Here is a 24,761-nt window from a genome sequence, read left to right as displayed (position 1 = left end):
CAACCTACAATAGTCATCTAAGAGAGGTGAATATAGTGTTAATCTCTTTTTACACACTATACAAAAATGAATACAAGAGATAATTTAAGCAATAATATAATAAATAACAATAAAAGAAACAATTTATTAAAATAAATAGATAAGGGAAAAAAAGAATTTAAACTTAAGATTTTTATAGTGGTTTGGTGTAATCCAACTCATATCCACTCTCCTCAATTTTTAATCACGATAAATGTTCCATTAATCTAACACTTTTTAAAGCTCAAGTCTTTAAACTCTTTATACTTGGATTATGGTTCTAAGATACCGTGCTATAACAAAACTTTTAAAGACAAATTCTCCAAACTTTTTCCTTTGAATTATGATTCCAAAGTACCCTTTCAAGCGATACCTTGCTCTTGAGCTGTCTAAGTGATCCCACGCTAGTTAATCCTCATAAGATCTACAATTGAAAGAAGATTAATCTTTGTGTACAATTTTGACTGAAATAAATACAAAGGAAACTAGGATTGAAGTGCATCATAGTGGATAAGTAAGATTATGAATCAAGGTGCACTCCAAAACACTCGGCGACTGATGGATGATAATCAATATTAGGTTCATGGAGAGTTAACATTATGCTTTTATGAAGATATTAATATCTATATTTTTATAGTATGTATTAACATAGCATATTTTTTGTATAAAAAGACTTATAGTTTATGGTTTTATTATAATACTAGCATTCATATTTTACTAAAATATGATTTATTTTTTAATTTATTTGTGATTCTAAATACTGTTTATAAAAATTCAAGTGTCAACAAATTTTTACTATTTCAAGTTTTTCAATGTTTAAAAGTGATATTTAGATACATAATATAAATCTATATTTTCCATACAAGAGGTTCTAGCTTTTATATAGAATTTATTACTTGTTTCTATTTTTAAAAGCAAAAATTTTTCTTAAAGAATATTTTTAACCTAAGCACTATTAATAAAAGTGGTATGAACCAAAATACTTTAATTTGAATTACTCTCAACTTCTTAATTTATGTAAATTATAAGGGAAAAAACCAAAGTACTAAATAGATAAATACCATACTTCCAATCTAAGAAGTTAACAATAAAATGTGTTGAAAAAGTGCATGTGCGTGTTGAAGTACTTATGCATAAAATTGTAAGTCTCATGTTAAAAAAAGGATTCAAACTTTATGCAGTTTATATTATGTGTCCATGGGGCCCAAGCCCTTATATCCAAATGAAAATTTGGGTTTTTTTAACTTCTAAAGCTACTTTGAGAAAAAAAAAATTTAAAAGATGGTAGATACAAAACTAATGACAAATCGGTGACTGTGGACCCCGCATTTCGACTCATGCGCTTCCACTCGATGGCGAGCTCGATTTTATTTTGAAAATGATTTATTTTTTAGAAAATGACTTAGAGTCACCACTTATTTTCATTTTATTTTTAAAGGGTAAACAAAATAAGAAAGAAAACCCTAAGTATGACTCCTTATTTGAAAAAGGTGACCTGTGAAAAACCGGATCGAGCTCGGGGGTCAGGTTACTTATCGGGAAGGTACGGTAAAGACCGTAGCACCCCTCTAAGTCCCTAAATTTGAATCTCTACTAATAAAATGAAGCTATCATGGCAATTGGTAAGGAAATCAACGGATACCCAGAGTGATCATGCACATGTGAGAATCAAAACACTCAATAAAGAATGACCAGAGTGAGAGCAGGTGCGTACCTTGGCAACGAGCTATAATGCGCTATCAAGAAATGGGGTTAGTGCACAAGAATGAACGTAAAATATATCACATGCATCACCAAATAGAATATGAAATCACCTATGGCACACATGACATTTCACTCAAGTTCATCTTTATTTTAAGTAAAAACTTCTTTGATGTTGGGCCTCTCACTAAAGCCTAATTTATCTTGCATGAATTGGTCTAACAAATTTCATTATTTCGGAATTATGAAAAATTCATTCTTACTTATGTAAAATAAAGAGAAATAGAAGGTTATTTGAAAACCAGAGTGGAATTGAGGTTGTTCGAGAGAAAACTGGATTTTTGAAATTTATTTGAAAATTGAAGTCTCGAAAATTATTTGAAAATTGGAGTCTCGAGAATTAAATTTAAGAATTGGAATTTTGAAAATTAATCGAAGGTGGAATAATAAATAAATAAATAAATAGAATAGAATAATAACAAAAATAACAAAAATAATACTTAAACGAATGAATGTGAATAGTGGAATTTTTTAGATTGGAAATTAAATTTGGAAGTTGGAATTTTGAAGAATTGTTTAAAGATGAAATTTTCAAATAAATAAATAAATGGAATAATAATAATAATAACGAAAATAATACTTAAATGAATGAACATGAATAGTGGAACTTTTGAAATCGGAAATTAGGTTTGGAAGATGGAATTTTGAAAAATTATTTAAAGATAGAATTTTTTAAAATAAATAAATAAATAGAATAATAATAATAATAACGAAAATAATACTTAAATGAATGAACGTGAATAGTGGAGTTTTTGAAATCGGAAATTAAATTTGGAAGACGGAATTCTGAAAAATTGTTTAAAGATGAAAATTTTAAAATAAATAAATAAATGGAATAATAATAATAATAATAACGAAAATAATACTTAAATGAATGAACGTGAATAGTGGAATTTTATTGGAGAATTTAAATTTTAAAATTTGAATCTTGGAGAATTAGACCTAAAATTAGAACATTAGAAAATCACTTCAAGAGTGGAAATTTGAATTTTGAAAGAAAACGAAGTATAGGTAAATTGAATTTTCGGGAATCAAAGTTTTAAACTAAATTTCAAATCAAATTTTAGGAAATTATTTAGAAAATGGTATTTTGTACATATAAACTTAAAAATGGAGTTTTGGAAAATTGAATTTTAAGAATTAAAGTTTTGTAAACTAAACTTTGAAAATTGGAATTGCAGAAAAGGATTTGAAAATCAGAATATATAAAAAGAAAGTGAATTTTGAAAGGTTATTTAAGGACAGAGTTTTTATAAAAAGTAATATTTGTATCATAAAAAAAAAAAAAAAATGAAGACTCGAGAGGCCCAAATGCTTGGCCCATTGGGGTTTACACCAAACGAATAAGGGCTCAAAGCCATAAAAAAAAACAAAAATATGCCAAGTAGCTTGCAGTGAAACCCAATCATACCGGGCCCAATATGAACTAATCAGGCCCAAACTAAAAAAAAGGCTTAAGGCCCACCTGAACCAATTTAGGCCCATAACTCAAATCTGCATAACAACTTCCTAAAAGACTACATCACATACTAATAATAGAAACTATTACTGGCCATAGCCAAACCATAACCCACGCTCTAACAGTAAGCAGTGCACTTCTTCCTGCAGTCGATGGTGTACCCACTCCCATCCCTGCCGGCACCGTAGTTCTTGTCGGATTGACTGTAAGAGATGAAGCACTTGGCCGGACACGTCAGCTTCCTCTTGTAGCAGGGACCCTTTTCGGCTTTCAATCAAGCCATATCCCGGTACCATTTACAAGCTCCGACTTCGCAAGCGCCACCCCAAGAGGCGGCAACACCAACATATACGTGTTTCGGCACCTCTCTACAACCTTCAACATATTCTCGAAATCAAACCTCTCCATCAGAACCAAGGTCTCCGCCAATGAGGCTGCCTTCATGAGCATGAAAAATCAAAACACATGAAATAGTGGCAGCGTGAACAGCGGCATTGAGCGCGGCGCATCCTGCTCCTTCTCTAGTTGGTTATTATGGAATGGAGGATGGGAGATAGTGAGTGGGTATGTGAATGTAGGGAGAAAGGGGGGTGGTGACGGGTATGGAAGATGGAAGGATGACCGTGTATGCATGGTTCCATGCATGTGGATAGGAAATGGGTAGTGTAGGTTTATGGGCATGAAATGATTAGAGAGTGATGGGTATGATGATGTAGAGGGAATGAAGGCATTGAGGATACGGGTATGGTGAGGAACGCATGGTTCAGGTGTGCATGAAGGGTACGTGGTGTAGAGAGATAAATGGGTTTGTTGGTTTGGGTGTCAAATGCAACTATGGGCAATGAGGGGGATGGGTGTGAGTGATAGAGAATGGAGAGTTGAAGGGTGATGGGTCCGTTAGGATGAGGAGAATGGAAGGATGGAGGTGGTCGTGTGCATGGGGGGTATGAAATGAGTGGGTTAGTGAGATAAAAATGGGTATGAAGGGTGGCCGTGTTCGCATGGCTCCCATGCACGCGTGGGATGATGGAAATGAACGAATAGGGGATGCATGGGACGGGTGATGGAAAGTGGTGATGAGATATGCATTATTAGAACGTTTGCAAGAGTCGTGTGGCCATGCAAACGTGTGGGGCATCGGTTTAAGGGGTACTGGAGGATATAAATAGAAAGGGGTGGTGGGTTTTGATGAAGCATGAAGGTAGGATGGGAAGGTGGTGAGACAATGAGAGAAATGGGTATTATGGGTATTGAGTGCAGTTGTGGATAGTAAGAGAAACGGGTATGAGGAACTCGGTGGGTGTGAGGGGTATAGAGCAATGGGTTGGATGGAAGCTAGGATAGATGAGGTGGTGAGCATGGGATGGGTTCAATGTGGCCATGCATGGCCATGAAAATGTGAGAAGAACTGGAAACTCTCAATACAATAATCAAACATCAAACCAAAATGGGAATCCAACCGTTTACAGGGAGAAAAGATCAATAAAATTAAAGAAAACAAAACAGAGCAAGCACATGTGGCAATCGTATTCAACTAAAACAACTCTATGGCCATGGATGTCCACAGCAAACCATAAAATAATATTCATGAATCAACAGAGTGTTGGAAAAATTTGGATACAATGGAGAAAAGAAACACTCTCAAACACTCACTTTGATACAATAAAACTCTCAAAGTTACAAAATAAGAACAAGAAGAAGAACACAAGAAAGGCTCAAACAAGTTCTTGGAACTTTGTCCAAAGACTCTATTTCCTCCCATTTCTAGAAATCTTTAGGGAACTAATGGAAATAGTCTTGGGATTGATCAAGCCTTTTCACTTTTCTGCATAAGATTTCTAAAAGAAGAAAAGGCATATAAAGCACTCTTAGGGTTGAAAATGGTTACAAGGATGAGAAAAAACCCATTGTCTTCCTCAATCACTTCATCTTTGTAACATTCAAAAATTAAATCATATGTTTAATTCACACATTAAACATGATTTAATCTCAAATGTGTAACTCTCTTACACTTAACCTCTTAAGTTTTATAAAGTTATAAAGATGAGAAAACTCGTTGTCTTCCTAAGTTTTGTAACATTTCAAAACTTAATCATATGTGTAAATACCTCTTAAGTTTTGTAACATTCCACAACTTAATCATGTGTTTAATTCACACATTAAAAGTGTAACCCTTCTTACACTTTATTTTCAAAAGTTATTTTTCAAAAGTGTAACTCTTCTTACACTTTATTTTTAACCAACAATATATATATTTATATAAATATAACACAGAGAATGATGCAGGACATTAAAAGATGGAAACATACCAAGCTCAAGGTAAGCTTACTTGAAAGTCCACAGCGCGACCTTCCTCTGCTCCTCCTTCTTCTTGCTTCAGAAAAGAATCCCCCCTCTTCTATCTTCCAATTTGCCTCCCCCTTCTTCTCTCTATTTTTCTCTTCTGTTCCTCTCTAACTCTGAATATCTCCTGCCCCCCTCTGAAAACGGAAATCTTCCCCCCTAGAAAAAAAAAAAAAACTCTTCACCTCCCCTATGCTCTATTTCTCCCTTCCTCACTCTAAGGCTTCCCCCCATCCCACTGCTACCAATCCTCTGCTTTTTGTCAGAGACGTCCCTCCATCAACTCCCTGTTCCTGCCATCACCTTCTGAAGCTCCAACCACCGCCATGGCAATGGTCACATCCTCTCCCACGTGTCCTACGCTGCTTGCCCCTTCCAGCATGAGGTCCCCCATACTTCAAAAATGAGATTTTTAGCTCTTTCCCGAGTGGTCCCAAACAAAAGGAAAGCCATTGGTTTTTAAAAGGGGTATATAGTGACACTTTTTATCATATCGCAGGTGTCTCTCCAAAAGACATCTTCCATAATTTTCATATGAATCACACATGATAAAAAAAAATTAAATTTACATTGAAGAGACATCTTCAAGAGACAATTTCCATAATTTTATAAAATTAAATTTATATTTAAGAGACACATTTTTGCATTTTTTTTAAATAGTCATATACATTAAAAAAATTGAATATATATTAAAAGTGTATTTTGAAGAGACATCTTCCACAAATTCATAAAATCGAATTCATACTAAAAATGTCTTTTCAAGAAACACTTTTTCACAATTTTTTTTTTTTGTTTGTTTATCAATCATACATATTTAAAAAAAAAATTGAATTTTTACTCCCATAATTTCACAAAATTGAATTTATACTAAAGGTGTCTCTTCCAAAATTTTCATATTAGTCACATAGTGAAGAAAATGAATTTATACTAAATGACTTTTTAGGTGACACATTCCACAATTCGACAAAACTGAATTTATAATTAAGATGTCTTTTGAAAAGACATCTTCCATGATTTTCATACCAGTCACATAATAAAGAAAATTGGATTTATACTAAAGGTGTTTCTTCAAGAGATTAAAAATTAAGTTTAAAAATTTTGGATCTACAAAGAAAATTTTAGGAATGGGGATCTAAAGGCTAGGGACCAAAGAAATGGAACTTGGTTTCTATGCCAACAAAGTTATAATCAAAAGGTTTTGGAGAGGTTAATTGATGTCAAATAAGTTATACACCTTTGATATCAAATTTTAAGCTCATGTTAGCTCAATCTCCATCCACATATATACATACATATATACATATATACATATATACACACATCGTTGGGAAGCACTTTATATGAACAGTGGAGGGTTGCCTTAACGGGCGGAAGATAGCGTGGCAAAGACATATACTTAGGCTAATCTACTTTTTGGCTACATCCGGAAGGAAAGTGAGGGAGAATTATGCTTTAGGAGTCTATTTGTTGATAATGGGTTAAAAGTCCTTAATAACTTGTATAATTGATAAGAAGAATGTAAAATATGGAGAGACCAAAATACCCATTAAAGTAGTCATCTTGGTTAACATATAAAATGGAAAGTGATTGAAGGAAAAATTTGTGGTCTGCTGTACCAAAATTAGATTTTTGACCATTGGATTTACATATTTAATAATGACCATTGATTTGAATTGGAAAACACTTGTTAATGGTTTCTTATTAGAGGATCAAATTTTAGAGGATACAAATTTAGTAATAATTAAGTAATAGGATTTTATATTATTAAAATATATAATTTATAATAAAAAAATAATGTATTATCTAATTTTATCTTCCTTTTTATTTTTATATCAATATTATTTAAAAATATATAATAATAAGGGGAGAATTGTGTTTTGAGGTGAGTTGAGACTGATAATTGATCCAAGATCCTTGTATCACCCATATTTGAACTCAAAACCTAATGAGGGAATAGAAATTGAGGAGAAGGATATTACTTTTCAAAAATACCCTTGATTGTCAAATTAAAAAATTAACTTGCTACTTTCACCTCTCTCTCATTCTCTCTCAATCTCTTTCTCTCTCTTTATTTAGCTCCCCTATTTTAAAAAAATTTTAGAACTTTTTTATTTCATATTTAACCAATTTATAAAATAAAGATTCTTGTTGCTAAATAATTTTATTGCAAAATTTATCTTTTAAAATTAAATTTAAATAATTTTATAGTGAAATTTATCTTTTTAAATTAAATTTTTTTATCCTTATTTATTTCATGTAGTAAAAAAATATTTTAAATAAAAAATCTACTTCAATTTATTTATGAGAATTACATTAAATCAAAATGCATTTTTAATTTATGGATATTGAAATTGACTTTTCTTAAATTTTATTATTTAATATAATAAATTTAGAATTCAAAGTAAAACCAACTTCCTTAATTCATAAGAAATAATTTTTTATTAAATGGTTGATAAAAAATTAAAAACTATTATTATATATTTTTATAACCATTCGTTTCTATCATCCTTTGCCTTGGAAAATTAGTTATTTGTAAAAAAAGATAAAATAATAACTTATTTTATTAGAAAGAAATTTTATAATTCATTTTTATAATGGTAAAAAAGATTTTCTTAATTATTTATGAATCCAACCAACGACTCTTTTGAGATTCTCTAGATTTTAAGAATTTTGATATATTCAACTATTAGAAAAATAATTTCAAATTTTTTATAAAAATAATTTTTTAAATTTAGGTAAATAAATTATAAATTAAGAAAGATATAATTAATAATTTAAATTCTTTAGTGATTTAAAAAAATATTAATAATAGTTTTGAATTCAAAAAATTGATATAATTAATTGTTTATTAAATCAAAATATTTTAGAATATTATATTAGTAATTCAGTACTAAATGCATATAGCAAATGAAAAACTTTACTTATTTACATGTTAAAAAAGTTGAATTTTATTCATTATTCATTTTAAATAAAATATTATTAAAAATTATTTTTATTTATTTTTAAGCAAGACAATTAAGAAGATGTTAATATTCTTATATTTCTAACATAGACTAAAACAATAATTTTTTTTTTATAAAAAATATAATTTATGATTTTATTATAATTTATTTGTAATTATAAAACTATTTTCATTTTAAGATTTGAATTAAAATAAATTAAATCTATATTATATAAATTGAATTTGCAATGTTTTTACAAAACCAAAACAAAAAATATATTTTTAAAAATAACTTATTCAAACAAGTTTTTCATTTTTCATTTTTAAAAAACTTGTCAAGCATAGTTATTTTATAAAACATTAGGGGTTTGATTGACAACTGTTTTTAAGAATAGTATTCTGTTTTCCAAAACAAAACAAAAAAATCAAAAAAATATATTTTGACTACCAAAAAACTATTTTTGTTTTTAGAGAATGTCTTTTAGTTGTTTTCACTTGTTTTATAAAATATGTCGCATGATTAAAAATAAAGCACTAAATATAAAAATGATTTTTAAAACATGTCAAGTTCCTAAAAAGAATTTTGTTCTACAAAACATTATAGAACAATATGCAAAAACTGTTCTTAAAAATTATTTTTCAAAACTATTTTAAAAAATTACTAAATATGATTTAAAAAACAATGTTTTTTTCTTTATCTTCAAAATAATTTTTAGAAACCAATTTAAGACAACATGTTAAAACAAATATATGTTTCGCAAACAAAAAAGTTGATGAAGTAATTGATAAATGGTAAATCTAAAAATCTTTCAAACAAATTTTCTTTTTCCATAGGATCAAAGTAGAAACTCTTCCCTTATCATAACTTGGATCACACAAGTTGATGGAAAATGAACCTTGAATTTTATAAAAAAAATAATTATTTAAACTTGAGAAATAAATTAAAAGACCTTTATAAAATAATTATACCATATACAATATACATTTTTCTAGTTATCTACCAAATAAATTAAACATTCTTAATTTATTTTTATTTTTTGAAATATTTATGAATTTTCCTTTTGTTTTTTTTTTCTTTGATAAACTTTAAACAATGTTTCTAGGAGAGAGAGAAAAATGTTAAAGTTACATAAAATATAAGTTGAGAGACTTGTAAACCACTTTCATCGGATTAAATTATCATCTCCTTTGACCTCCAAAACGTACCGGTCCCAAGCCTTAATCCAATTCTTCATTTTTTTTCTTTATTTTTAAAAAAGGGGACAAACCAATCAGGGTGAATGATAGATTGCTCACCCAGTGCCTGGCGACTCCTGCATTAGCAAGCATCGTACCAGTCAATTTTTAAATGGGAAATATACCAAGGGCTATAGTCATAGTGATCCTCCTATTCAACTACTTCAACCATTTTCGAACACCTCATAGCGTTTTCAGGGCATCTGAGGATTCGATCATTTATGTATGATTTGATTTCTCGTACATTACCCCTTCTAATGCTATTGGGTTTCGAAAATTAAAATCCTTTATTGATCCATAAATTGACCTAGGTAAATCCATGAACTCAATTGGATTATTCCTATTCTTAATAAGCACCTGAACCGTGAATTGTCTTATGACTCATCAATCAGATAGATTCATTTTTTGAAAGAACTGAACTGTTCAAAGAACAAGTGATCCCTTCTCTTGCTACCAGTTGATCTCCAGACTTACCCTCCTCGTTCCATCAACTAATCTTATTCTCGTATCTTGTTCGTGAGATTGAGAAAAATAAATATCTTTATGGATTCTTCTAATTTCTATGTATATTAAACTAATACAGTATCATATATTTTCTTACTTTATACTTTACTCTTTCTTTCATTTTATTTTATTGTCGTGTCGGCTTTGTTATATTTCCTTTTCCTATAGATGAATCTAAAACTCCAGAGTATATATTTTCACAGGTCGAAGTAAGAAAGACACTTTGAATATTTTTCTATTTACTTTTATCGGAACAAAAATATCGGATGTATCGATATATAGGGAAATATTTGATACACGAAATCACGATCTCATAGATATATATAAATCTTATATAGATATAAATTGATCTTGTTCGGGAATCAAAGAAAGATGTTGAAAATGGCTCTTATGCTGTGACTTGGAATACTCCTTTCTCTGTGGAGGAAAGGAATAGCAATTTATTCCTATGGAACACCTAGGAACAAGAAGATTTAATTGGAAATATCGACAAATTCTTGCGGAGTTCAAAGAAATGAAAAAAAAAAAGATCAACTGTTCCAATTTCATCTCTATCGAATTTGAATATCAGAATAGTGGATATAGTCATGATTCAATGGGTCAGGTCCACTTACTTTTTATTTTGTTGATTTCTAATCTATAATGGATTTGATTGGAATAATGGAAAATAAGAATATTTGGCGATTCAAGAGACGACTTATCATTATTCATTATAAATTTTAAACAACTCTTCAACTTTATAACTATAATTATTATACTATAACTCATTATAATGATAACTTCTTATAATTATACTATACAGTTGGTTATTTTTTTTTTATTACAAATATCAACAATATCTACATTCTCCGCTCAAATATGAATACTACGACTGGAGTTTTCTGAAAAAAGTAAAAGCAAAGCCCCTTATCGGATTTGAACCGATGACTTACGCCTTACCATGGCGTTACTCTACCACTGAGTTAAAAGGGCCCATTTGATTCAATTCCTGAATTGGTCACTATGCAGATAAGATATATCTATGTGTATATATATCTATGTGTATATATTATACATAAGATACATAAGTACATGCAGTAAACTCATAATGCCTAGTGGCTCATTCAGGAACGAGAAATTTTATTTACCTAGCAAGTATCGGGTAAAATGATTTATTGATATTGGATTTGATAAATATCAATGCAATGAACTGTTTCAAGACCAACCCCAATTGCTTTTTGAATTGATCCCCATCAGAACAAAATTAACTTGATTGATACATGTACCTACTAATTCGACATAGATCCAAGATATTTCATTGAATCATGTGATGAAGAGACTCGACTTGTCCCCTCCCTGAACCAAATTCTTAGAGAAAAAAGAATTTTCGATAACTTATTGATCCCTCTTCCCCGATTTATCGTTTGTTAATTTCCTGGCTTAGTTTAGTGTGAGATAGAGATAGGCATATCTCATCTTAACAATGAGTGAATCAATGAATGACAGTGGAAGAAATGGTGTTTAACCTGTTTTGTTTTGGCGGACAAATGACTACCTGAAAAGAGACTATCTTTCGTATTTTCGAATTATTAATTTATATTTTTTTATATATTTTATATTTTTATTTGTCTTTATCATTATTTATTATTTAAACTTTATTATTTTAATTTTTTTTTTTTTAATATTAATTATTTTATATATACTTATAGTAAAGTAAGTAATATCGATTTATATAATCGATTTATATATAGAATGTCGATTAGAATGACTGATTCATGAATCTAAATGACGAATCAAAAAATTCTATGGAATCATGAAAGAAGGAAAGATCCTTCGGATCTAGTCATACCATTACATTATATTGACAATTTCAAAAAACTATTGATACTATCATCTTAGTATGATGGCGATCGGGGAAGTATGCCCCCATCGTCTAGTGGTTCAGGACATCTCTCTTTCAAGGAGGCAGCGGGGATTCGACTTCCCCTGGGGGTAGGAAGAAAGGAAGTTGATTATGGATTATCAATAATCCTAGAATTGATTCTTCTTGGGTCGATGCCCGAGCGGCTAATGGGGACGGACTGTAAATTCGTTGGCAATATGTCTACGCTGGTTCAAATCCAGCTCGGCCCAATAATTCGCTGATCCAACATGAAATACTATAACCCATTTGTTCGTTAGAAATGTCGGATACAGAAGAATAACGAAAGTCAGATTTTCTGATATATACCTACCCCCATTTATTTGTATTTGCTTTACTTATTTGTTTTGTTCCTACAAATTCTGATCTTGCTAATGATCTAGATTCATATCAGGATCTGTAAGTATAAAGTCTAAGGAAAGGAAAAGAGTAAAGAAAAAAAATACTTTTTTCATTGAAAAATGGATTATCAATCGATTTGTCAATAACGAAAAGATTACTAGTAATCACTAAAGTGCATATCCGTGTGTATAATCAAGTGTATAATCAATATATCACTCGCGTCTCTCTTATAATATAAGATGGCCCTTCTAAATAGAAATGGGTTGAATTAAATCATAAGAATATGTGGGCTATGGCTATACACCTTATTTCCCTGGGATTGTAGTTCAATTGGTCAGAGCACCGCCCTGTCAAGGCGGAAGCTGCGGGTTCGAGCCCCGTCAGTCCCGACGGATCCAATAAAAAAAAATAAAATAGATTTATTTATCTATAGGGGGATGCTTATTCTTAATTTATATTTCTATTTTATTTATATTATATATATATTTTCTTTCGAATTTCTCATCAAACAAATATGGGAATTTCCATTACTTTAACTAGTACCGATTGATGGGAGAGAGACATATGTGCATTAGTACAATTATTGGTAGCATTATATTCGGGTATCCAACCGTGCTGGGTCTGGGTCTGGCTTTTTCGATTACTCCTGATCCGTGTAATGGAATAGAGTACCATATCGTTCCCGGGAGCACATACACAAATAGAATTCGTTTTTTGTACGATACAAAAACAAAATGAATTTAACATAGTTACCCTAATAGAATACTTTTCAAATTGAACCTATCTCCTTTTCTGGCTCCGATTTTATATAACTTCAATTACTAATTTTAATTTGAAAGAATCGATTTCCTTCAAATTTCATACTGAACTTTTGATATATGAGTCCGAGTACTAATCCAAGGAAAGAGGATATTAAAAAAAAAAAAAAGATCAAACAAGGATCCCACCACTCTTACCAAGGTAATGAATAATCTTTTTTAGGGGTCCCATCGAAGAAAGAACAAACTCTAAAATAGTGAATTTTATGGAATATTAGATCTTTTATACCAGGACTCATCTTTATCACCCTTCTTTGTCTTCCAATAAAATTAGATCATTAAAAAACGTAGTTTATAACCCCTATTCCTTTTTTCCATTTCACTTCTATTGTTTGTTTGGGTTTGTAATCAATGGAAGTGGAAAAGCGGTCAGATGATACTTTATCTGATAATTGTACAAGGAAGGCAATAGGTTATAGAAAAAAAGAGTGGATAAATAAAGGAATTCTTGAGTGGATCAGGAATAAAATTTTTGAGTCGGTATGGATAAAAGATCTTCCTATGTTATACTATTCAATTCTCGACGATGAATCAATTTGATAGCTCAGATATTGTTATTCATGATATTGATCCGATTCAATATCATCGAGATGTAATTCATCCCATTGAATTTACATTACAGGCGAAAGATTTATCATCTCTATGGGATTAAATCCCGAGTTATTGCGAAAAAAAAAAATGAAACGATGATATTATGGAAGTAAATATTCTCGCATTTATTGCTACTGCACTGTTCATTCTAGTTCCTACTGCTTTTTTACTTATCATTTACGTAAAAACAGTTAGTCAAAATAATTAATTTGAATGAAACTGAACTTCTTAGTCCTTATCAATAATTGAAGAAATAAAATGAAAAGGATTCCATTCCAATTTAGTGTCTTAAATGAAATGAGCGGACTAGGATCAGCAGTATTAGTATTCTAATAGTATTCTAATAGATAGATAGACTGGTAGAAAGATTTATATATAAATCTTTCTACCAGTCTATCTATTATTCTATTATATTTACTATTATATTAATGTTATTTAAAGTTGTACTGTATAACATCTTAATATAGATCAATCCACGATATGTATTTTCATATATGTAGATATCAATTACATATATGTACATAGCACCCCAATTCTATTTCTTTACTTTGATTTGTATTGATTACTATCAATTTGAAATAATCGAAAGTGAACTCTTACTCTTATGGGTCTAATTCCTAGATTTCTGATTATTTCAAATATGAATCCTGGTATCCATCGAAAGAATCAAATCAATGAAGGAAAAACAGTATAGGCATATATAAAAGAAAACCAAGTAATTTTTTTTTTTAGCATTTCAAAGAAGTAATTGATTGAGCCATTGGTAGATGATCCAAGGTGAATTATATAAGATACCGTGTTATAACAAAACTTTTAAAGACAAATTCTCCAAACTTTTTCCTTTGAATTATGATTCCAAAGTACCCTTTCAAGCGATACCTTGCTCTTGAGCTGTCTAAGTGATCCCACGCTAGTTAATCCTCATAAGATCTACAATTGAAAGAAGATTAATCTTTGTGTACAATTTTGACTGAAATAAATACAAAGGAAACTAGGATTGAAGTGCATCATAGTGGATAAGTAAGATTATGAATCAAGGTGCACTCCAAAACACTCGGCGACTGATGGATGATAATCAATATTAGGTTCATGGAGAGTCAACATTATGCTTTTATGAAGATATTAATATCTATATTTTTATAGTACGTATTAACATAGCATATTTTTTGTATAAAAAGACTTATAGTTTATGGTTTTATTATAATACTAGCATTCATATTTTACTAAAACATAATTTATTTTTTAATTTATTTGTGATTCTAAATACTGTTTATAAAAAATTATTTAGATACATAATATAAATCTATATTTTCCATACAAGAGGTTGTAGTTTTTATATAGAATTTATTACTTGTTTCTATTTTTAAAAGCAAAATTTTTTCTTAAAGAATATTTTTAACCTAAGCACTATTAATAAAAGTGGTACGAACCAAAATACTTTAATTTGAATTACTCTCAACTTCTTAATTTATGTAAATTATAAGGGAAAAAACCAAAGTACTAAATAGATACATACCATACTTCAAATCTAAGAAGTTAACAATATAATGTGTTGAAAAAGTACATGTGCGTGTTGGAGTGCTTACGCATAAAATTGTAATTCTCATGTTAAAAAAAAGGATTCAAACTTTATGCACTTTATATTGTGTGTCCATGGGGGCCAAGCCCCTATATCCAAATGAAAATTCGGGTTTTTTTTTAACTTCTAAAGCTACTTTGAGAAAAAAAAAAATTAAAAGATGGTAGTTACAAAACTAATGACAAATCGACGACACTTTTTGTCATATCGAAGGTGTCTCTCCAAAAGACATCTTCCATAATTTTCATATGAATAATACACAATAAAAAAAAAATTAAATTTACATTGAAGATGTCTCTTCAAGAGACATTTTCCATAATTTTATAAAATTAAATTTATATTTAAGAGACACCTTTTTACAATTTTTTTTAATCAGTCATATACATTAAAAAAATTGAATATTTATTAAAAGTGTATTTTGAAGAGACATCTTCCACAATTTCATAAATTGAATTTTTACTCCCATAATTCCACAAAATCGAATTTATACTAAAAATATCTCTCCAAAATTTTCATATTAGTCACACAATGAAGAAAATGAATTTATACTAAATGACTTTTTAGGTGACACATTCCACAATTCGACAAAACTGAATTTATAATTAAGATGTCTTTTGAAAAGACATCTTCCATGATTTTCATACCAGTCACACAATAAAGAAAATTAGATTTATACTAAAGGTGTTTCTTCAAGAGATTAAAAATTAAGTTTGAAAAGTTTGGATCTGCAAAGAAAATTTTAGGAATGGGGATCTAAAGGGACCAAAGAAATGGAACTTGGTTTCTATGCCAACAAAGTTATAATCAAAAGGTTTTGGAGAGGTTAATTGATGTCAAATAAGTTATAATCAAAAGGTTTTGGAGAGGTTAATTAAGGTGATCAAATTGTGAAGGCTAGCTCTCTGTCCCTGGAAGACAGCAGCAAAGACATATACTTAGGCTAATCTACTTCATGGAACATTTTTATTACTCCACTTTTTTTTCATGACCTTTCATTGACTTGGACTAGTTCATCTCTTGCAGCCAATGCCTATCTCCTTATAGTTTTCAAAATCAACTTCTCTCATACATTGTTAAAGATAAGCAACTTGGACTAGTTCATCTCTTGCAGCCAATGCTTTTCTCCACTTGCATGCACATTAAATTAGAGACGACTTAATTCCCAGGTCTGCTGAAGATAAGCAACTTGCCTTCCCTTAACAATTATTATAGGCCGACCTACCTTCATCCACCACCCCCACTTTCCATTTATATGCCTTTACTTTCATATTCTTACCCCATAAGATTAAGATTAAGATTAAGAGCATGTGGCCTGGTAAACAATGGTGATGTACAGGGTCTACCATGAAAATTTGGAATTCAAAGTTCCTTTTTGGCTGCATCCAGAAGGAAAGGGAGGGAGAATTATGCTTTAGGAGTCTATTTGTTGATAATGGGTTAAAAGTCCTTAATAACTTATATAATTGATAAGAAGGATGTAAAATATGGAGAGACCAAAATACCCGTTAAAGGAGTCATCTTGGTTAACATATAAAATGGAAAGTGATTGTAGGAAAAATTTGTGGTCTGCTGTACCAAAATTAGATTTTTGACCATTGGATTTACGTATTTAATCATGACCATTGATTTGAATTGGAAAACACTTTTTCTTGGTTTGTTATTGGAGGATCGAATTTTAGAGGATACAAATTTAGTAATAATTAAGTAATGGGATTTTATATTATTAAAATATACAATTTATAATAAATAAAAATAATGTATTATCTAATTTTATCTTCTTTTTTATTTTTATATCAATATTATTTAAAAATATATAATAATAAGGGAGAATTGTGTTTTGAGGTGAGTTGAGACTGGTAATTGACCGAAGATCCTCGTATCACCCATATTTGAACTCAAAACATAATGATGGAATAGAAATTGAGGAGAAGGATGTTACGTTTCAAAAATACCCTTGATTGTCAAATAAAAAAATTAACTTGCTACTCTCACCTCTCTCTCATTCTTTCTCTCTCTCTATTTAGCTCCCCTATTTTTTTAAAATTTTAGAATTGTGTTTTAAGGTGAGTTGAGACTGGTAATTGACCCAAAATCCTCGTATCACCCATATTTGAACTCAAAACCTAATGATGGAATAGAAATTGAGGAGAAGGATGGTACGTTTCAAAAATACCCTTGATTGTCAAATTAAAAAATTAACTTGCTACTCTCACCTCTCTCTCATTCTTTCTCACTCTCTTTCTCTCTCTTTATTTAGCTCCCCTGTTTTTTAAAAATTTTAGAACTTTTTTATTTCATATTTAACCAATTTATAAAATAAAGATTCTTGTTGTTAAATAATTTTATTGCAAAATTTATCTTTTAAATTAAATTTAAATAATTTTATAGTGAAATTTATCTCTTTAAATTAAATTTTTTATCCTTATTTATTTCATGTAGTAAACAAATATTTTAAATAAAAAAATCTACTTCAATTTATTTATGAGAATTACATTAAATCAAAATGCATTTTTAATTGATGGATATTGAAATTGACGTTTCTTAAATTTTATTTATTTAATATAATAAATTTAGAATTCAAAATAAAACCAACTTCCTTAATTCATAAGAAATAATTTTTTATTAAATAGGGATCATAATAAATTTTTTTCTATCATCCTATGCCTTGGAAAATTAGTTATTTGTAAAAAAAGATAAAATAATAACTTCTTTTATTAGAAAGAAATTTTATAATTCATTTTTATAATGGTAAAAAAGATTTTCTTAATTATTTCTGAATCCAACCAACGACTCTTTTGAGATTCTCTAGATTTTAAGAATTTTGATACATTCAACTATTAGAAAAAAAAAATTCAAAATTTTTATAAAAATATATTTTTTAAATTTAGGTAAATAAATTATAAATTAAAAAAGATATAATTAATAATTTAAAATCTTTAATGATTTAAAAAAATTAATTATAGTTTTGAATTCAAAAAATTGGTATAATTAATTGTTTATTAAATCAAAATATTTTAGAATATTATATTAGTAATTCAGTACTAAATGCATATAGCAAATGAAAAACTTTACTTATTTACATGTTAAAAAAGTTGAACTTTATTCATTATTCATTCTAAATAAAATATTATTAAAAATTATTATTATTTATTTTTAAGCAAGAAAATTAAGAAGATGTTAATATTCTTATATTTCTAACATAGACTAAAATAATATTTTTTTTATAAAAATATAATTTATGATTTTATTATAATTTATTTGTAATTACAAAACTATTTTCATTTTAAGATTTGAATTAAATTAAATTTAATCTATATTATATAAATTGAATTTGCAATGTTTTTACAAAACCAAAAGAAAAAACATATTTTTAAAAATAACTTATTCAAACAAGTTTTTCATTTTTCATTTTTAAAAATTTGTCAAGCATGGTTATTTTATAAAACATTAGGGGTTTGATTGACAACTATTTTTAAGAATATTATTATGTTTTCCAAAACAAAACAAAAAAATCAAAAAAAATATATTTTTGTTATAAAATATGAGATTTTGTACTACTATGGTAACTTATGGATGATTATCCATAAATATCTTTTGTAACTCCCTATAAAAGGGAGAGACCCTTAATGAAATAATAGAGTTTTCCTATGCATTATATTCTCTTCCTACGTTCTAATTTCTTTTTCTTGTTTTCTTCTCCTTTCACTTTATAATTTTACAACACGTTATCAGCACGACTAGTCTCTACAAAAGAAATAGAAAGATTTTTCTCTATTTAGAAAAATAGAAAGATTTTATTTCTTCTTTCTCACAAAAAAGTATGTGATAAACTTATATCATGATTTTCTATTTTATTACCCTTTGACTCTCTATTTTCACTTATTTTTATTTGAGTGCATAAATATGTACAATCCCTATAACCAGAAGTTATGGGATAAATTATAAATTATAGGGTAAATTCATAACTAGAAGTTATAAAAAATATGTGCAATCCCTATAATCAGAAGTTATGAAAAATATGTACAATCCATATAACCAGAAGTTATAGGATAAATTATAAATTATGAGATAAATTCATAACCAAAAGTTATGAAAAAATATGTGCAATTCCTATAACCAGAAGTTATGGGGAAAAATTACAGAATTACAAATACATGACCAGATGTTATGTATATGATCCCCAATTATTTATTTTTAATTATACGGTATAACTGGAAGTTATACTAAACAATATTATAGCCAAAAGCTATGAAATAAATAAATGTTCATAACTTGAAGTTATGTACAAATCTACCCAATGAATAGTTCATACCCTGAAACTATACACAAATTTATATAAAAAAACAGTTCATAGCCTGAAGTTATGTACAAATTTAAATATTTTTTTGTTCTGACAAAATAATCATGGCCTAAAGCTATGAAAGACATTAACTTTTAATTTCTTTAATTTCTTTTAATTATATTGTGTAACTAGAAGTTATACATAAATAGTTCATAGCTTGAAGCTATGTACAAATTTGCGTATTTTCTTGTTTCGACAAAATGATCATAATTCAAAGTTATGAAAAATATTGACTTTTAATTTTTATTTTGTACTCATTTGTTTTTCACAATAGAAATTATGGAAAACAATTTTTATTAACAATAATTTCATAGCTAGAAGCTATGCATACAATTTATAATTCTTTTGTATAACTAGAAGTTATTCAAAACAAAATTGTCCATGAATCTTGGAGTTATGATCAAAGAAGGAATCAAGCATCCCTGTAGGATCGCGCAAAAACACAAATTTTCCTTCATCATCATCTCCATGAAGGTTTAACAAAAAATGAGCTTTTGATAAGAAATCACCAGTCTTGTCCAACTAGATCTGAATCATTCCCTGAAGTGATGTAATATTGTCCCAAACTCATAGACGATGACGAGGACATGGTCATGGTTGTGGAAGAAATCCCCAATACCATGGTTCTTATATAAATAATTTACCAAATTCTCAGAAAATGAAAGCTTTATTGAACCACCAGAAGTGGAATAATATTGAGGTAAAACAAGAAAATGGGAAGTGTTTACAAGACAAACCTCCTAAGAACCATGAGAATAAGTGTTATAAATGTGGTATGAAGGGGCATTGGTCGCATACCTGTTGTACACCCAAACATTTGGTCGACCTTTACCAAACATCAATAAAAGAAAAGGAAGTTGAAATGAATAACTATGTACCTAGAAGATACATAATTTTTTTAATTTTGTTATACAACCAGAAGTTATATAAATATTATTATTCATAACCCAAAGTTATGAAAATAAGAAAATTAATATTCTTTGTGCTAATAAAAGGTTATGCCAAAGTTGTTAATATGTACTTTTTTATAGCTAGAAGCTATAGAGAACGAAATTGTTAACTAACAATTTTGTACAATTTATGAAATTTATATAACCAAAAGTTATAATGAAATATATTATTGTCTGAAGCTATGATAACAAGCATATGGATAATATTTACATAGTATCAAAGGATTACTATTTTTGTATATCAAGTTATAAAAATAGGTAAGTGTTTGATAGTTTTTATAAATTTCTATTATTAGAAGTTATAATGTCATTAGTAGAAAAATTTACATATATTATTGCATGTTGCCATATATGGTATTTTTATTAATGCAATAATTTCATTATCCAAAATAATTTTGAAATTACAATAGGTTCAACTATTGTTCTCAATATATTATGTTATATCTTTACATATATGTTCAGATGGATTTGTAGTATTTCAATTAAAGTTTTAAGACAACAAGATGCTTTAAATCATGATATGTTCTCTTGAAATTTTGATTTATGAATTAATTTTTGCACATTGATTTAGATCATAATAATATTTTGAATAAAATTATTGATCTATCACTACAACTAGTTTGATTATTGAAATATTTCCTCATTATTTCATGTATAAATATTCCACACTTACAAAATCAAATGTGTGAGATTACTTAAAAAATATATAACTTCAAATTATCTTTTCATATTTGTTTTATTGTGCTATATATGCTCTCATTGCTTTTACATAACTTATTATGTCATCATCAATGACTAATATTTTTCCATTGATTTTAACTCTTTCTCTATGATAATATTTCTTCAACTCTATAACAATGTTTTATGACTTGTTACTTTGATAAAACTCTTGTCTCATTCATTGCACAACATTGATGACAAACAATGTTAATACTATATCAGGTGATAGAAACCTGATTAAAGGCTCCAGAAGAGCTTATATTATGTCACTAGTAGTATTTGATTATATGTGAATGACACTTTATATGATGATAGATCCAAAAGAATCTTGTAAGACTTGCTTGGCCCCCAGGGGTAAAAGATCATATGGATGTACATTATAAAACCAGAAGTTTTTATTTAGTGACTAGTCTACCTATACACTTAAAAGTTAGAATGACTTGTTGTGCAAATTATCATTTTAATGAGACAATTATCTCACCGTTAGGAGGAGAAGAGCCAGTTCCAGAAGAACGACGTGAAATTATTTGGAATGCATTGACTTTGACTCATCTTGATCCCCAAACAAATCAATGGGAACTAGAAGTTCAAAGGATCACTCATTTGCAAAATCTTGCAAATCAATTACAAAATGCATTCATTGATACAAAGAAAGTGACAAAGTCATATATCTCAGCTACAAATACTCCAGCACGGGTTGATGTCCCTATAGGACAGTTAACAAATTAATCTAAGATACGCCTGAAGCATGGTAAACCAGTCAGTTCAAATGATGTAACTCTCCAAAAGAAGAGTACCTAAGAAAAACTTTGCATTCTAAAAAAGGCCATAAAAAATAACTAATCAGTTTAAAATTGATAAATCTATAGCCCCTGAAGAGGCAAATATTAAACAAGAAGCCCCTAAAGAGGCACATAATAAATAAAAAGCCCCTGAAGGGGCATAGGTACCTAAAAATTGTGAGATCTCAATAAGTTATGTATACACGGGAGAAAAATGGGATCAAAATAATATTATTTTCATTTCCCAAGTGACCTCCATAAGAAATGATGAAGATCATGAACCACGAAATGTGGAAGAATGCCGACATATAAATGATTGGCCAAAATGGAAAGAAGTTATACAGGCAAAGTTAAACTCATTAACAAAATGAGAAGTTTTTGGACCTATAGTCTAAACACCTAAATATGTAAAGCCTATTGAGTACAAATGGGTATTTGTACGAAAACACAATGAGAATAATGAGATCATAAGATATAAAGTGTGATTAGTAGCACAAGGTTTCTCATAGAAACCTGGTATTGACTACGAGGAAACATTCTCTCCTGTTATGGACGCAATCACATTTCGTTTATTCATTAATTTGGTAGTCCTAAAAGGACTAGATATGCATCTTATGAATGTTATTACAATATATTTATATAGATCTATAGATAATGATATCTACATGAAAATCCCTAAAGGATTTAAATTACCTGAAGCAAATAGTACAAAGCCTCATAGCATGTATTTAATCAAGTTACAACGATCCTTGTATGGATACAAGCAATCTGGACGCATGTGGTACAATCGTCTTAGCGAATACTTGCTAAAAGAAGGGTATATGAATAAACCTATATGCCCATGCATCTTCATTAAGAAATCAGAAACCGAATTTGCAATTGTTGTAGTGTATGTTGATGACTTAAATCTTGTTGGAACTCCTGAAGAGATCATAAAAACAACAAATTACTTCAAGAAGGAATTTGAGATGAAAGATCTTGGAAAAACAAAATTTGTCTCGGCTTGCAGATCAAGCATTTTCTAAATGAAGTTTTAGTACATCAATCAACATATATTAAGAAAGTTTTGAAGCATTTTTATATGGATAAAGCGCATCCTTTAAGTTCTTTAATGGTTGTTCAATCACTTAATGTGAAAAATGACCCATTTTGTCATTGTGAAAAATGATGAAGAATTACTTGGTCCCGAAGTATCATATCTTAGTGCTATTGGTGCACTTATATATCTTGCCAATTGTATACGTCCAAACATTGCTTTTTCTGTCAATTTATTAGCAAGATATAGTTCCGCTCCAACTCGAAGACATTGGAATGGTATCAAACATATATTGCGTTATCTTTGCAGAACTACTAGTATGAGTTTATTTTACTCAAGGGAATCAAAGCAACAATTGCTTGGATATGCAGATGCAGAATATCTTTCAGATTCATATAAAGGTAAGTCACAAACATGGTATGTGTTTAATTACAATGGTACTGCTATCTCATGGAGATCTATCAAACAAACAATGGTGGCCACATCATCAAATCATTCAGAAATTCTTGCAATTCATTAAGCAGGTTGTGAATATGTATGGTTAAGGTCAATGATCCAAAATATTCAAGAAACATGTGAACTACCTTCCATCAGAGGCAATGCAACCAAGTTACATGAAGATAATGTTGCTTGTACTGTGCAAATTAAAGGAGGATTCATAAAAGGTGACAGAACTAAGCATATCTCCCTAAATTCTTCTATACTCATGAGCTCCGAAAGAAAGGTGAGATCAATGTTCAGCAGATTCGGTCATGCAATAATCTAGAAGATCTATTCACAAAGGCGTTACCTTCAACCACGTTGAAAAAGTTAAGGTATGACTTTGGAATACGAAGATTGAGAGATCTACCATTTGAAATGTTGAAGAAATCATAATCATGTTTACATAAGGGGGAGATTGATAATATGGATATACTGCACTATTTTTTCCTTCGTCCAAGTTTTGTCCCATTGGGTTTTACTGGCAAGGTTTTTAACGAGGCAGTTGTAGTAATCCAAAAGAATATTGTACTCTTTTTCTTTCACTAGGGTTTTTTCCCATGGGGTTTTTCCTAGTAAGGTTTTAATGAGGCATATTCTTATGATCATCCAAGGGGGAGTGTTATAAAATATGAGATTTTGTACCACTATGGTAACTTGTGGATGATAATCCATAAATATCTTTTGTAACTCCCTATAAAAGGGAGAGACCCCTAATGAAATAATAGAGTTTTCCTATGCATTCTATTCTCTTCCTACGTTCTAATTTCTCTTTCTTGTTTTCTTCTCCTTTCAATTTATAATTTTACAACAATTTTGACTACCAAAAAACTATTTTTTGTTTTTAGAGAATGTCTTTTAGTTGCTTTCACTTGTTTTATAAAATATGTCGCATGATTAAAAATAAAGCACTAAATATAAAAATGATTTTTAAAACACATTTGAAACATGTCAAGTTC

General features: G+C 29.2%; 1 protein-coding gene and 2 non-coding genes across 3 annotated transcripts; 2 read left to right on the top strand and 1 right to left on the bottom strand.

Moving 5' to 3' along the window:
• Positions 1-11,162: 11,162 nt before the first annotated feature.
• Positions 11,163-11,234, bottom strand: TRNAT-GGU. The gene has a single exon. It is a non-coding gene; the product is annotated as a tRNA-Thr (tRNA).
• A 736-nt stretch (positions 11,235-11,970) lies between these two features.
• LOC117926681 lies at positions 11,971-12,378 on the top strand. Its single transcript, XM_034845898.1, has one exon. The coding sequence runs from the start codon at positions 12,142-12,144 to the stop codon at positions 12,235-12,237; it is 96 nt and encodes a 31-aa protein (XP_034701789.1). The 5' UTR covers positions 11,971-12,141; the 3' UTR covers positions 12,238-12,378.
• Positions 12,379-12,819: 441 nt separating this feature from the next.
• TRNAD-GUC lies at positions 12,820-12,893 on the top strand. Its single transcript has one exon. It is a non-coding gene; the product is annotated as a tRNA-Asp (tRNA).
• The last annotated feature ends 11,868 nt before the right edge of the window (positions 12,894-24,761 follow it).

The sequence above is a fragment of the Vitis riparia genome, chromosome 12 (genome assembly GCF_004353265.1).
Source record: "Vitis riparia cultivar Riparia Gloire de Montpellier isolate 1030 chromosome 12, EGFV_Vit.rip_1.0, whole genome shotgun sequence".
In the NCBI taxonomy this organism is placed as follows: Eukaryota; Viridiplantae; Streptophyta; class Magnoliopsida; order Vitales; family Vitaceae; genus Vitis; species Vitis riparia.
This window is presented reverse-complemented; position numbering and strand designations above follow the sequence as displayed.

Coding starts and splice junctions, on each gene's coding strand:
- LOC117926681 (XM_034845898.1), top strand. CDS start 12,142: ATGATGGCGATCGGGGAAGTATGCCCCCATCGTCTAGTGGTTCAGGAC.